The sequence below is a fragment of the Rhinopithecus bieti genome, unplaced genomic scaffold (genome assembly GCF_001698545.2).
Source record: "Rhinopithecus bieti isolate Rb0 unplaced genomic scaffold, ASM169854v2 scaffold_4655, whole genome shotgun sequence".
Classification (NCBI taxonomy): domain Eukaryota; kingdom Metazoa; phylum Chordata; class Mammalia; order Primates; family Cercopithecidae; genus Rhinopithecus; species Rhinopithecus bieti.
Genome location: NW_016804517.1, coordinates 672,719 through 685,359, shown reverse-complemented (window position 1 = coordinate 685,359; position 12,641 = coordinate 672,719). Strand labels below are relative to the sequence as shown.

At 47.5% G+C, this 12,641-nt stretch overlaps 2 protein-coding genes and 1 pseudogene across 6 annotated transcripts in view; 1 reads left to right on the top strand and 2 right to left on the bottom strand.

Annotated features, from left to right (window-relative positions):
- Positions 1–6,180, bottom strand: part of LOC108527547 (phosphatidylcholine:ceramide cholinephosphotransferase 1) — a 320,286-nt gene extending 314,106 nt beyond the window's left edge. For 2 of the 5 annotated variants that reach the window (XM_017868867.1, XM_017868871.1), the window contains exon 1: positions 5,915–6,180. The gene's annotated coding sequence lies outside the window, so the exon portion shown is untranslated. Of the gene's footprint in view, positions 1–5,349; positions 5,639–5,914 lie in introns of those variants that run through there. The other 3 variants (XM_017868869.1, XM_017868870.1, XM_017868868.1) reach the window with 2 other exon arrangements.
- On the top strand, positions 5,058–8,487 carry LOC108527535 (collagen alpha-1(I) chain-like). The gene is made up of 3 exons (XM_017868853.1): positions 5,058–5,436; positions 5,652–6,332; positions 6,707–8,487. The coding sequence occupies exons 1-3, from the start codon at positions 5,058–5,060 to the stop codon at positions 7,126–7,128; spliced, it is 1,482 nt and encodes a 493-aa protein (XP_017724342.1). The 3' UTR covers positions 7,129–8,487.
- Positions 8,488–11,676: 3,189 nt separating this feature from the next.
- LOC108527534 (protein SHQ1 homolog) overlaps positions 11,677–12,641 on the bottom strand; it is a 6,049-nt pseudogene continuing 5,084 nt past the window's right edge.

Below are 12,641 nucleotides of genomic sequence, written 5' to 3'. Positions count from 1 at the left end.
TTTTTTTTTTTTTTTTTTTTTTTTTTTTTTTTTTTTTTTTTTTTTTTTTTTTTTTTGGTAGAGACAGGGTCCTTCTATGTTGCCCAGGCTGGTCTTGAACTCCTGGACTCAAACAATCCTCCCACCTCAGCCTCCCAAAGTGCTGGGATTATAGGCGTGCGCCACCATGCCCAGCTTTAATAACTCCTAATAAAGTTGAAAAAGTAAACTAATGTGTGTATGTGGGGACCTGAGGCATGATAAAAGTGGCTCCACAAAACTATATGAAGGAAAGAATACACTGTTTAATAGATGATTTAGGAAAACTGTCTCACAAAACGGAAAGGAAAAAATTAATGTGAGATTCCTATGTTTTCCCATATACAAAGATGAACCTCAAAGAGAATAAAGCCCTCAATGTGAAAGGTAAAACTGGAAAGCTGACAGAATACAGAATATCTTTGTAATCTTGGGGTAAGGAAGAACATCTTAAGACTCTTAAAGTGCAACCTAAGGCAAAAATTAATGGATTGTGGCTATATCAAAACAAAAATGTCACAAAGTTACCATTGACAAAGTTGATAAACAGATGACAGGATGGGATTAACATCTAGAATATATCCAAAAAAAGTCTGCAAATCAACACATTAGGAAAAGCAAGTATGGCTAGTCAAATAAATTATAATCACTGACGAATATATTAAAAGAGTTCAAATTCACTAAGAAATCATGTAAGTTCACAAAAAAAAACAACGAGATCCCACTTTATGGCCACCAAACACTGGTAAAACTAGAAAGTTGGTTAATAACAAACTTGAGCAAGAACGTGGGGAATCAGGAACCATTGTGCACTGATGTGGAGCAGAAAGCAGCTGAGCAAGTCTGCAGAGTAATTTAGCAGTGTTTAGTAAAAACAGATTGTTTGTACACCATTACTCAGCCATCCCTCTCCTAAGTATATACCCTTAGAGCAGTGGTTCTCAAACTTTCCCATGTATCAGAATCTCCAGCCTGGGCATGCTGAAGCACAGTTTAGGGTTTCTGATTCAGGAACTCTAGAATGTTGGGACCCAAGAATCTGCATTTCTAACAGTTCACAGTTGATGCCGATGCTTCCAGGTGTGGACCATACTTTTTAGAACCACTACCCTAGGGATATTCTCAACTCGATCATTAAGAAAATGCACACAGACCCAGCTACTCAGGAGGCTGAGGTAGGAGAATCTCTCGAGCCCAGGAGGCAGAGGCTGCAGTGAGCCAAGATCGCGCCACTGTACACCTGCCTGGGCGACAGAGCGAGATACTGTCTCAGAAAAAAAAAAAAAACAAAACAAAAAAGGTAAAGAAAAAAAGAAAGAAAATGCATACAGGATGTTTGCTAGTGGTAGCAGGAGTAGAGGTGAGTTAAGCATCCATCATTAGGGAAATGGGTAAGTAAAAGTAGGAGACACACAAAAGACCAGCCCTACAAAGCAGCAGTCAAGGCAATGCACTAGATAAACCTACGCTAACAGGGATCTCACAAATAAAATGTTAAGGTTCTTTTGACTTTTATGAATGCCTGCAAATTTCCATAATAAAAGCTCTAATGTTGAATAAAAAAAGAATGAAATCTATAGCATAGAACCACTTATGTAAACTAAAAACAAACAAAATAACTCAACATCTTTAACAAGGATACAGACATATGCAAGAACATATCCTGCACTGGAGAGAAGGCTCCTCTGAGGGAGAAGGGCCTGGGCTGGGGTGGGAGGGGAATGAAGGAAAAAAACATATGACAAGCAAGGGGCTTTTTTGCACAGTGAGGATCCTGTGCCAAGAACTGGAATGTGAGCTCAGCTCTCAGCACCAGGAGTCTAAAAGGTAAATCACCCAAATTCTCTAAATCTCCACTCACCTGCATTTACCTATAATGGTTGCTTCAGTTAAAGTCCCCGTGGCTTTACATCATTAAGGGGGCAGATCAGCATGTCACTGAGAGTGGAGGGGAATCTTTCTCAATACCAGCTTGGGATGATTTCAGGTCCCCAAAATCAAACCTGCTACTGAGCCCTGGATTTTCCTTTTGACATATTAGTTTAAAATGACACTAGTGCTCTTGGCTTTTGGCAGAGTGTGTGTGTCTGTTTCTCCGTGTCTTTCCCTTTCCGTCTGTGTGAGTCTCTGTGTCTGTGGATCTGTGTGCGACTGCATGTGTGTGTTGTGTTTATCTGTGGAGATAGAGGACTAGGAGAACAGCAAAGCATTCCAGTGGAGCCTGAACCACACTTACTCATCATCACCATTCAATGCAGCTTTACTGAACCCCGGAAGTCACAGTTATAAAACCCAGCTACCTTCCTGGGGCTCCGCCCACCCTTCTCTCCCTTTCTTCACTCTCTCCTCCCCAACATCCAATGCTGCCTCCTAACTCCCACATCCAAGTGGGCTGATCCAAAATAAGGTCCTTTTGTGACTGGGTAGCTTAATGGAGGTAACAACCTTTACAGGGATGCTCTTAGAGAGGAGAAACAGCCATTTATATTCCTGACCAAAAGCCTGTAATAGGAAAGCCAAAAATCTTGAAGACCAGGATGTCATAAAAGTTCTTCCAGAAGAGACTGTTATGGCTATAGCTACCATCCAAAAAAGGCAAAGCCATCTATAACATGTTATACCCTCACAAGGACACAAGGGCCACAGCTCTTTCCAAGAGCCACTGAATAGTTTGCCATATGAAGTGGTGGGAAAGTGTATGTGGCAATCAAAAAATAAAAATCACCACTGATCAAATTTGTGTGAGAAAATGCAACAGATTCTTCTGACAGGATTGCTCTAAAAAGCAAGCTCATGCCAAGGAAGTATATCTTTAGGGGAAGAAGAAATACCTAAACAATTGGAGGAAGGAACAGATAGTGATGGTAAAGGGCAGAATGAATTGGCAGCACACTCATGCCTCCCTCCTAAAGACCAGGGCATTGATCCCTGTGTGCAAACAATCCAGAACTTTTATTCCCAAAATACTCTTTCAGCTTTTCTATAACAGCACTTTTCAGAGTTTTCTTGAAATGTTATGTATAAAATGAAGTTTTGTAAGTTAAAGCACATTTGACATGCAACAGGAGCACTTTTAGTAAAAAAAAAAAAAAAAAAAAAATCTGCCAGGTGCAGTGGCGCACACCTGTAATTCCAGCACTTTGAGAGGCCAAGGCGGTAGGATCACTTGAGCCCAGGAGTTTGGGACCAGCCTGGGCAACACAGCAAAACCCTATGTCTACAAAAAGTAGCTGGGCTTGATGGTGCGTGCCTGTAGTCCCAGCTACTTCAGAAGCTGAGGTAAGAGAATCACCTGAGCCTGGAGAGTTCAGGGCTGCAGTGAGCCCAAATTGTACCACTGCACTCCATCCTGGGTGACAGAACAAAACCCTGTCTCAAAAGAAAAACAAACAAAACTGATGGCTATACTTAGGAGTCAAGAATCCATTTGGTTTTCATGACATATGTTAACAAAGCACACCATTTTTCCAGCTGAAATGCAGGATCTGCCACAAGTTTGAAAATTAATAAATTTAACCAGAAAAGTAATAGAATCAAGTTTTCAAGCTAAAATTGAATGTCTATGGTCCACACAGGCAATCATGTCTTATGAAAACATAAACATTCTTTAAATGTCAATGTGCAAAGGCATTGATGCATATATTTTATTCTAACCATATTAATACAGACTTAAAAATAGTTGACGAACATGGTGAATACTGGTAAACTCTTCTGTTATGAAGAATTTTTAAAATTTCAGCTGCAGAGGCATGTATTGAGTACTAAGACATTGTGCAAGATGCTAGAAATCCTCCAATGAGTAAGATACTGGTTTAATAACCGCGTCCCTCTGATGTCAATTTAATACATCTCTGGAGTTAATGTCTTTTATTAAAAAGTTTCCAGATATTTCAAATAGCTCACTATCATCACCAAAGAATTGCAGAAATATATCGTATTAATTTACTAAAAACATAAATTTCTATTCTGTGAAGCAGAAATGGAAGGAAAGGCCATTTCACTGCTTTACATATCACTATCACTTTCTGCAGAATAACTACTTAAACTGCATGGCGGCAGTGGCCACCCCCCTGCTACCCAGCAGGTCACAGAGATGGAGAGACTCAAAAACATGCTATATATTGCTGTATATTTTAAGAGGCGCAGTAAGGAAACTCGAAAAACCAGGGCCTCCAGAGCTAAACAGGAAGCAAGATAAGGCAAGTGAGCTGCCACAGGCAGAAGGCAGCTCCTGGAGGTTCCCCCAAAGCTGGCGCCTCCGACAGCAGGCACAGGCTGCTGCTTGCTTGCTTGCTTGCTTGCTTCTTTGCTTGGCCACGGCATGTCTTCAGAGCTGGAAAGCTGCCACCTGCTGAATCACCAAACATCCCTGGGCTTCCCTTGGAGCACTGACCAGACAGGCACCCATCCCCCGCTGCCTTAGCCCGTGGACATTTCACACCCCGACCAATGAAACGCCCCGCCCTCTCCCCTTCTGCACAGGCCAAAACAGCCACCAACCCCGTTCCATCTGGGCAGCTCTAGGCAACTCCCATCACGTTCCTACGTCACCAGTCCCACTCCTCTCCTTCGGCCCACTCAGTACCCCCTGAATGTTCAACCCCCAGTGCCAGGAAGCGTGGGGAGTTCACAGTACAGCACATCAGACATTCGCCACTTCCACATCCAGGGAACCAACCAGAAACATCCCCAAACCTGAAAGCAAAATAACCTGTCCAAACAGCTTTAAAGGTCCAGGAAGGTAAATGTCAAGTGAGCTAAAATAGTCGACAGGCCCCAGAACATAGAAAATAAACTTCCCTTTCAGAAAGCAGCCTTCACTTGGTTTCGCAAGCGTGTACCGCTGAAGTCTGCACTGTTTGAAGGTGAAAAGAAACATCTGAGAAGCACCTGCCTGGATCATCTTCGCTCCCTCCGGCCATGACAACCCTCCTCCCGATTTCTACTTCGCGGCACCAAAGAGGAAAGCAGCATTCACCAGAACCCTGCTGGCTGAATCCGTTAGCTGGACTATGGCACTCTACCCGGCCCACGGGAGGATGCCACAAGCCCGAGTTCGGGTTAAGACGGTGGGAGAGGCAGCCGCTGCTGCCGCTGTTTTGCCCTTGACACGTCGCTGGGGGATAGCGCAGACCCCCTCTCTCACGGAAAAGCCGTGTCCTGGAGAGACTGTCCAGTTCTGGGCTGCGCCGATGCCCCTCCAGGCCTTGCCCCTAAACGTCCCCGCCCAGCGGGGGCAGCCCTGCGGGGTCTCAGAGCCGCCCGCGGGCCTAGGGGGCTGTTACGTGGCCTGGGGAGAAGGGGCCCGCTCCTCGGGGAGGGGAGTCCCACCTGTTTCGTCGTCAGGGGGCATCGAGGGGCCACTGTGGGGGAATCCCGAAACAGTGGGCGCCTGGCCGGCTGCGATCTGGCCCGAAGGTACCAACTGTCACACCGCCACCTAGGCTGTGGGGGTGGGGCCGTGACTGGAGCCGGCCCCTGGGGGGGTCTCCGGAACCCCGGTGGGCCACTGCCCAAAGGCTCCTCGCCTCCCGATCGCCCCAATCCGACACTAGGCAGCCTTCCAGCCCGCACGCAGTAGCTCTTAAAAGATGCCCACTGACGCCTCCTCCTTCCTCCCCGCCCCAACTTAGCCGGGGAGCCCCGCCGGCGGCCCGCCCCCTCCGAGCCCGGATCCCGGCCGCCGGACCTCCCTGCTGTGCCCACCCCGGGGAGCAGCAGCTCTGGGGGAGTGCCCGCCAGGTACGCGCGGCACCGCGCGGGCTGCGCTCACGCCCCCTCGCCCCAGGGCAGCCTGCCCGCCGCTCCCCGGCATAAGGCCGGACCCGCGAGACAGGTGTCCGACCGGCCCCCGCGATCGCGAGGCCGGCTCTCTGTCCCGTCCCCCACGACTCACTTGCACTGGAGTCGCGGCAGCAGCCGGAATTCCGCTCGCGGAGCCCCCCGCCGCGGAATGAAATCCGGGGCAGGGCAGCGTCGGGGCTCCGCACCCCAATCGCGCTCTCCGACCGGCTCCCTAGGCGCGAGGGGAGAGCAGTCTGCCCTAGCCGGTCCTTCTCACTCCCGACCTGTCCGCCGCCCGCCGCCCGCCGCCGCTGTCCCGCTGGTGCGAACGCTTCCGACTTGCCACCGCGAGCCTCCCGGGCTGCCGAGCATGCCCAGTCCGCGGCCCAAGCCGTCCCGGCTTCCCGCGCCACGCGACTCCGCTCCTCCGGGTGTTCGCGGCGGCCGAGGGGGGGCGGGACGGCCGGGCAGGGTCCGCAGGGGGATCCTCCCAGGACCGAGCGGGACCCCCGAACCAAGGGACAGTTGCGGTTTGGACCCCTTGAATTTTACTTTCAAGTAATGGGAAACGGAGAAGGCGGGCGCTTTCCCCAGCGTTTTTAGGGGCCCACTAAGTAAGGCCGGGCGGGAGCCAGGTTTTACAATCAGGGACGGTAAATCCCTTGGGGCAGGGCCGGAGACGGGAGCTGCTAGAGCTGGTCACAAAGCAGGGTAAGCAAACTCAGCTTGCTGGAAGCCAGGCACGAGTTTGCGAACTACTCCTGGATTCCCTTTCCCACCTAGCCCAAGAGCTGCGACACTTGGGATTAACGCCTGATGGATCATTCATAGGAAACGACCGACCAGACTATCAGGCCCATTTTCAAACCTCTAACCATAGACTCTCATCTTTCTCCCACAACAGAAAATAAAGCCTCGGGCGACGCCTGGGAGTGTAAGGGAGGCGCAAGAGCTCTAACCGCCAGAGGTGAAAACTCCGGCTGCGTCAGAGCCGCCCCGCTCCGCTTGGGCCCCACCTCCCGCCGCCCCTCCGAGCTGCGGCGAAAACCTGGAGAGCGGCGGCGAGGCCGGGGCCGGAGCCCGCGCATGCCCAGTAGCCCCACCTGGTGCGGGTCGCGCGAAGGTTTTCCTCTGCTCACCGAGTGGAGCCTCAGCGGCCAAGTTAGGGTGGACAGCGGGGAGAGCTGGCCTTCCCGCCCCGACGCCCGCCCTGCCTGGCCGGCCCGCGCCGCACCTCGGTGGCCTAGAGGTAGCCCGAGGCCGTCCCTCCCGCGGGGTCGGGGACTTGGCGAGCGGGGGAGGGGGCGCGCGACGGGCCCGGCGTGACACGTGACTGTCCGCGGCGCTCCGGGCAGCCATCTTCCGCCCGGCCATCGGGCCGCGGGCGCTCGGAACCGACCCGGGAGCTGCCGGAACGGGAGCGAACGCCGTCCTCTCCCGCCACGCCCTCCCGTCGGGCTCCCGGTGCCGGGCTCTGGCCTCCGCTCGGCACTTGCCTCCGCCTCGCCTTGGGGTACGGGAGTCCTGCACCGACTCCTGGCTTGCCCAGAGGACAGGTTCTCGCCCGGGCCAGAAGCAAACTGGGGCGAAATTGAGACAGCAAAACTCCGGTGGCGCAGGACCCCAGCTTTTCCCCAGAGGCGGAAGTTGGCGAGGGAGTCTTCTTCCGTTATCCAGCGAGAGCGCTGCTCCGGCTGCCTCCCGGTTCTAACCTAATCCCTGCAGAGGAGTGATGTACCGGCAGGGACGTTGGACAGAGGCCGTGCTCTTCCCTGCGGCGCATACCCCGCGGCCCCTGCTGGTGGGCAGCTGCGATGGTTCTGATGTTCATAGTGAACATTTATTGAGGGCCTGCCTCGAGTCCCTTGGGTTTCCTGGTGTCTCGGGACCTGCCGCGTCACTGTCACCCTAGAATTTGTTAGAAATGCACGTTTTCGGCCCCACATAGACCTACAGAACCAGCAGCTGCGGGTGGGGTCCTGCAATCTGATTAACAAAGCCCTCCAGGTAGTTGTCATGGACGCCTCTATATTTCAGCTAAGCAGTCCATTTTAATAAGCTGGGCAGTGAAAATTTCCATAGTTTTCCCCAAAGCACAGTGAGGAGTCAGGGATTCAAAAAGAGGCAATCTGCCCCAATGCAGGCGTTTTATTGCACCCTCCACTCCTGGCTCCTCTGGCTTTTTAGCCTTTAAGACGCAGTACTGCTCTTCTCAGGAAAATTAGGAAGGGACATTTGTCACATACGTTTGTCAAGTACGGCTTTAAAATAACTGAAATTCAGTTCAACTGCATGTTTTGAGTATCTACTGGGGGAAAGGCTCTGAAGTATAGTAGCCCTACTGGTTATTTTTGTCAGTTTGCACCTAAAAGGTGAAAGGAAGGCTTGCTTTCTTGTGATGTAAATTTTTTCAAACTAAGCGAGTGCCAGAAAACTGCTGGCTGATTTCTCTCCCGTGTTGGTTTCTCTCCCGTGCTATCCAGAACGTGCTGTAAGCTTTGAACTTCCTGAAACTCAAGTAAGCATCTGGTCTTTGATGTACTTGAAAATGCACCCCACCCCCCGCATGCAAGATAACTAAATTTTTCAAAATATTAATACTTCTTGAATGTAAATGGTGTGTCTAGGGTACTGGCATAATTTTTTTTCTAATTTTCCGTTTGTTTGAAATGTTTCATAATAAAATCCTTTTAAATTTTTTTCATGAGTAATTTTAGGAGGATATATGTAGCACATGGAAAAAAGCAGGGCATAGAAGTATTTCCACTTTAATTTCAGTTTCATAAAATAATTCAGAGAGGAAAAGTCATAAATACACCATACATAAAATAAAAGCATAAATAAATACAGAAAGAAATCTAAAAAGAAATCACCATAGCAGTAAAAGTAAATTCTGAGTGAAGTGACTTTAAGAGAGTTGCCCCTCTTTGAAATTATATTTAGTTATGGTCCGTAAGTCACTATTATTTGTAACCAAAAAAAATTTTTTTTAATAAAAATAATTCTCCTTCTTCAGTCCATCCAGTCCTAAAGAATTTTTATCAGTGCCCTTTTTTTTTCTTCAGAGTCTCTCTGTCACCCAGGCTGGAGTACAGTGGCACCATCACAGCTCCCTGCAGCCTTGACTTCTACAGCTCCAGTGATCCTCCACCCTCAGCCTCCTGAGTATCTCAGACCACAGGTGCAAGGCACCATGCCCAGCTAAATTTTGTATTTTGGGCGGAGGGGGTTTCATCATGTTGCCCAAGCTGGTCTTGAACCCCTGAGCTCAAGTAATCCGCTGGCGTCGGCTTCCCAAAGTGCTGAGATTATAAGCATGTGCCTGGCCTACCAGTGTATTTCTTAGGAAAATTTTAATAAACATCATATTGTTGGATTGCAAAATTTTTGGATTCTCAAGTACACAGAATATCATGAATTAGGTTGCTGTCAAGACAACTAGGAAACAAAAATGAATCACCTCCAAGTCACAATCTGTCATTAGAAATCATGTTAAAAATAATACTAAGAGCAAATACTGAGGCAAATGCTTCACTTGCCCGAACAGCTATTCTGAAGTAAGTGGTTTGGTTCCAACTGAATGACTTTTCTACCTTTAGAAGGTAAACCACCTGATTTAAAATGTGGTTTTATTCAGTGGACCTTTCAGCAGTAGCCATCGCTCACCATTGAGAAGGCGGGCCTCTCCCACCAACTTAATTTTTGTAGGTCTATCTTTCACCCTCTAGCATACGTCTTACTAAGGCATCTGAAGTACTTGCTACTTCGTACTCATGGGATCCAATGATGATCACATAATGTCATCAATAGAGTGGGCCAGTGTGATGTTTTGTGGAATGTCGGAACAATCAAGATCACTTCAGACTATTATGGCAGTGAGCAGGAAAACTAATGGAGCCCGTATCAACACTGGGAAGACATACTGTTGGCCCTGTTGGGTAACAGCAAATCACTTCTGATGGACCTTGCAAATTAGTATGGAGGAAAAGGCATTAGCAAGGTAAATAAGTGCATACCAAATGTCAGATCTTCCCCAGCTGCATACCAATGTGTTCATCGGTGCCAATAAAGGTACTACTTCTGGGAGAGCAGCTGAAATTGGAGTCCCCATCTGATTACATTTATGACATTCCATAGTCATTCTTCAAGATTCATCTGTCTTCTGCACAGCCTAAACTGGTGAATTAAATAGGAGATGTTATAGGTATCACTACCAACAACCTGTAGTCAAAGTTCAAATACTGCTCTGGAAGCAAGGAGGCTTTTGTTTCTATCCATGGAAATTTGTCTCAATGGGATCCAGAGCCACGTAACCTAAGTAACAGGAGCAAGACCTTAGGAGCCCCCGCTTAGCCCTTTAAACTCTTCTGGCCAACCTGGGTTCCAAACCAAGGCTAACCAAAAAAACTAGCCAAAGACAACAAAGGTCATTCCAAGTATTTGCCCCGAGGCTTAGATCTGATAATACTCAACGTTCTGTGCTCATTCCTATGTTCCTGGCTAGGATTCCTGGCTTTAGTAACTGCTTGGCTTCTCCTCTTCATCGACAAAAAATTGGAATTTATTTGAAGATACCAGGGTAGAACAGGGATGCAGCTGAGGCTCAGGATGAGATGGGAACCAGGAACTGGAGTATTGAAAGGAACCCAGAAAGTCTCCCTCTGTCTCCTCTGCATTTCTATTTATTCTCTCCCTGTGGTTTCTGGCTTTTTGCCTTCAGTTCCATGAAATGACCACTTGAGAGCTCCCAAGTTGTTAATCTCTTCCAGAGAGTAGCAAGAACAACCCTACCTGTATTCATTAACCCTCTTGTCTAGTTGAATGCTATTCCCCCAGATTCCCACTGGTCACTTAATCTTACTAATATTTCAAGGTCCATCTCCAATTTCACCTTTGTTTTGTATACAAATGATCATAACAGCTTTATTTATAACAGCCCCAAACTGGAAACAACCCAAGTGTCCATCAGTAGGTCAATGAATCTATTCAATGAAGTAGTACTCAGCAATGAAAACCACAAAAACGAAAACTCTTGACACATGCTACCACGTGAATGAATCTCAAAATAATTATACTGAGTAAAATAAGGCTGACCAAAAAACGGATACATATTGTATGATTCAATTTGCATAGAATTCTAGGACAGGCAAACTAATATTAGAGCAAAAGGGCACTTGGGGATGATGGGTCTGATTCTCACCTTGATCACGGTGACAGTTTTATGCAGGGTATACATATGCCAACACACTGTACACTTTAGATATGTGCAGTTTATTGGGTGTCAAGTATACCTCAGTAAAGCTAAAATTAAAATATTAATGGGCTCCACATTCTGGAGACACTGGCAGTAGAACTATTATTTTCACCTTGAAATATTTGGCAAAAGTGTTTTGAACTTTATCTTCACAGTTGTAGCAAGGAAACCAAAAGGTATAAACATTCACTGATGGAAAAACAATGTCATAAAGTCATCCCAGTATCTGTGGGGAGTTGGATACCAAAATCCTCAGATGGTCAAGTCCCTGGTTTAAAAAAAGGTACAGTATTTGCATATAACCTACCCATATCCTCCTGTATACTTTAAATCATCACTAGATTACTTATATGACCCAATACAATGTAATTGCTGTGGGAATAGTTGTTATACTGTATTCTGTAGAGAATAATAAGAAAAAAAAGTATACATGTTTGGTACAGATGCAATTTTTTCTTAAATATTTTTGATCTGTAGTTGGTTGATGTGGAACCCACAAATACAGCAGCAAGCTGACTGTATATACTAAGAAAAATTACAAAGTGAAAATGAGGAATCTCATTTGGTAAATGAAACCAAATCTAACATATTTCTCAACAATGAATAAAACCACTTGAGTGTCAAATATTTGGTGTCTGACAGCCGTCTCTTTCCTGCATATTGCTGTGGTTTACAACAGTGGTGCCCTTGGGTTTAGAAACCTGAACTATGGTCTTCAGTTGTTCCCCAAGCTCCTCTATCAGAGGCCCAGACACTCCAAGAAGCAAGTAACTTTCCTTGACTGGTATCAGACTCCTGGATGGCTGTGTTTGTGCATATTCCACCATCAACAATAAGAAGGGCACCACTTTCTTCAAGAAAGGGACCTTGCAAAGAACTGACTGTCTCAGATGGACTATCTTTGAGTTCATCTTGTTCTGAATCTGAGTCTGAGTCTTCATTTCCAGATGTCACAGTGCTGTCTGAGTCCTCCGAATCACTTGCCTCAGAGCTAGAGCAAAGTTTCTGCTGCCCAGAAACTGAATGGGCTGCTTTTAATGCAGATTCTTCCTCCTGGACAAGAAGTGCTGCTGCTTCTAGTTCTTCCAGTTCTAACCCCAACTGGGCCTTTGTAAGGGAGACTTCCTTTAAGGCTTCTGCAAGAGCTGCCAACGTTTTGGATTTGACTTTCTGAATCCACACACAGTAGTCTGAGATGCAGAGATCATTCAGTATATATGCTGGGTCGTTTTCCTGAAAAATTTTGTGAATATGCAGGAGACACTTTAAAACTGCACTTTTGGGAACAGGAGCAAGATGGCCGAATAGGAACAGCTCCAGTCTCCAACTCCCAGCGCAAGCGACACAGAAGACCGGTGATTTCTGCATTTTCAACTGAGGTACTGGGGTCATCTCACTAGGGAGTGCCGGACAATTGGTGCTGGTCAGCTGCTGCAGCCTGACCAGCGAGAGCTGAAGCAGGGCGAGGCATCGCCTCACCTGGGAAGTGCAAGGGGGAAGGGAATCCCTTTAACTAGCTAGGGGAACTGAGACACACAACACCTGGTAAATCGGGTAACTCCCACCCCAATACCGCGCTGTAAGC

Bases quoted from the DNA above. Each gene is read 5' to 3' on its own strand.
- LOC108527535 (XM_017868853.1), top strand. From the start codon at position 5,058: ATGCCACAAGCCCGAGTTCGGGTTAAGACGGTGGGAGAGGCAGCCGCT. The intron at 5,437-5,651 runs GTACCAACTGTC...GCCCCAACTTAG, and splicing joins GGCTGCGATCTGGCCCGAAG to CCGGGGAGCCCCGCCGGCGG. The intron at 6,333-6,706 runs GTTTGGACCCCT...CTCCCACAACAG, and splicing joins CGAACCAAGGGACAGTTGCG to AAAATAAAGCCTCGGGCGAC.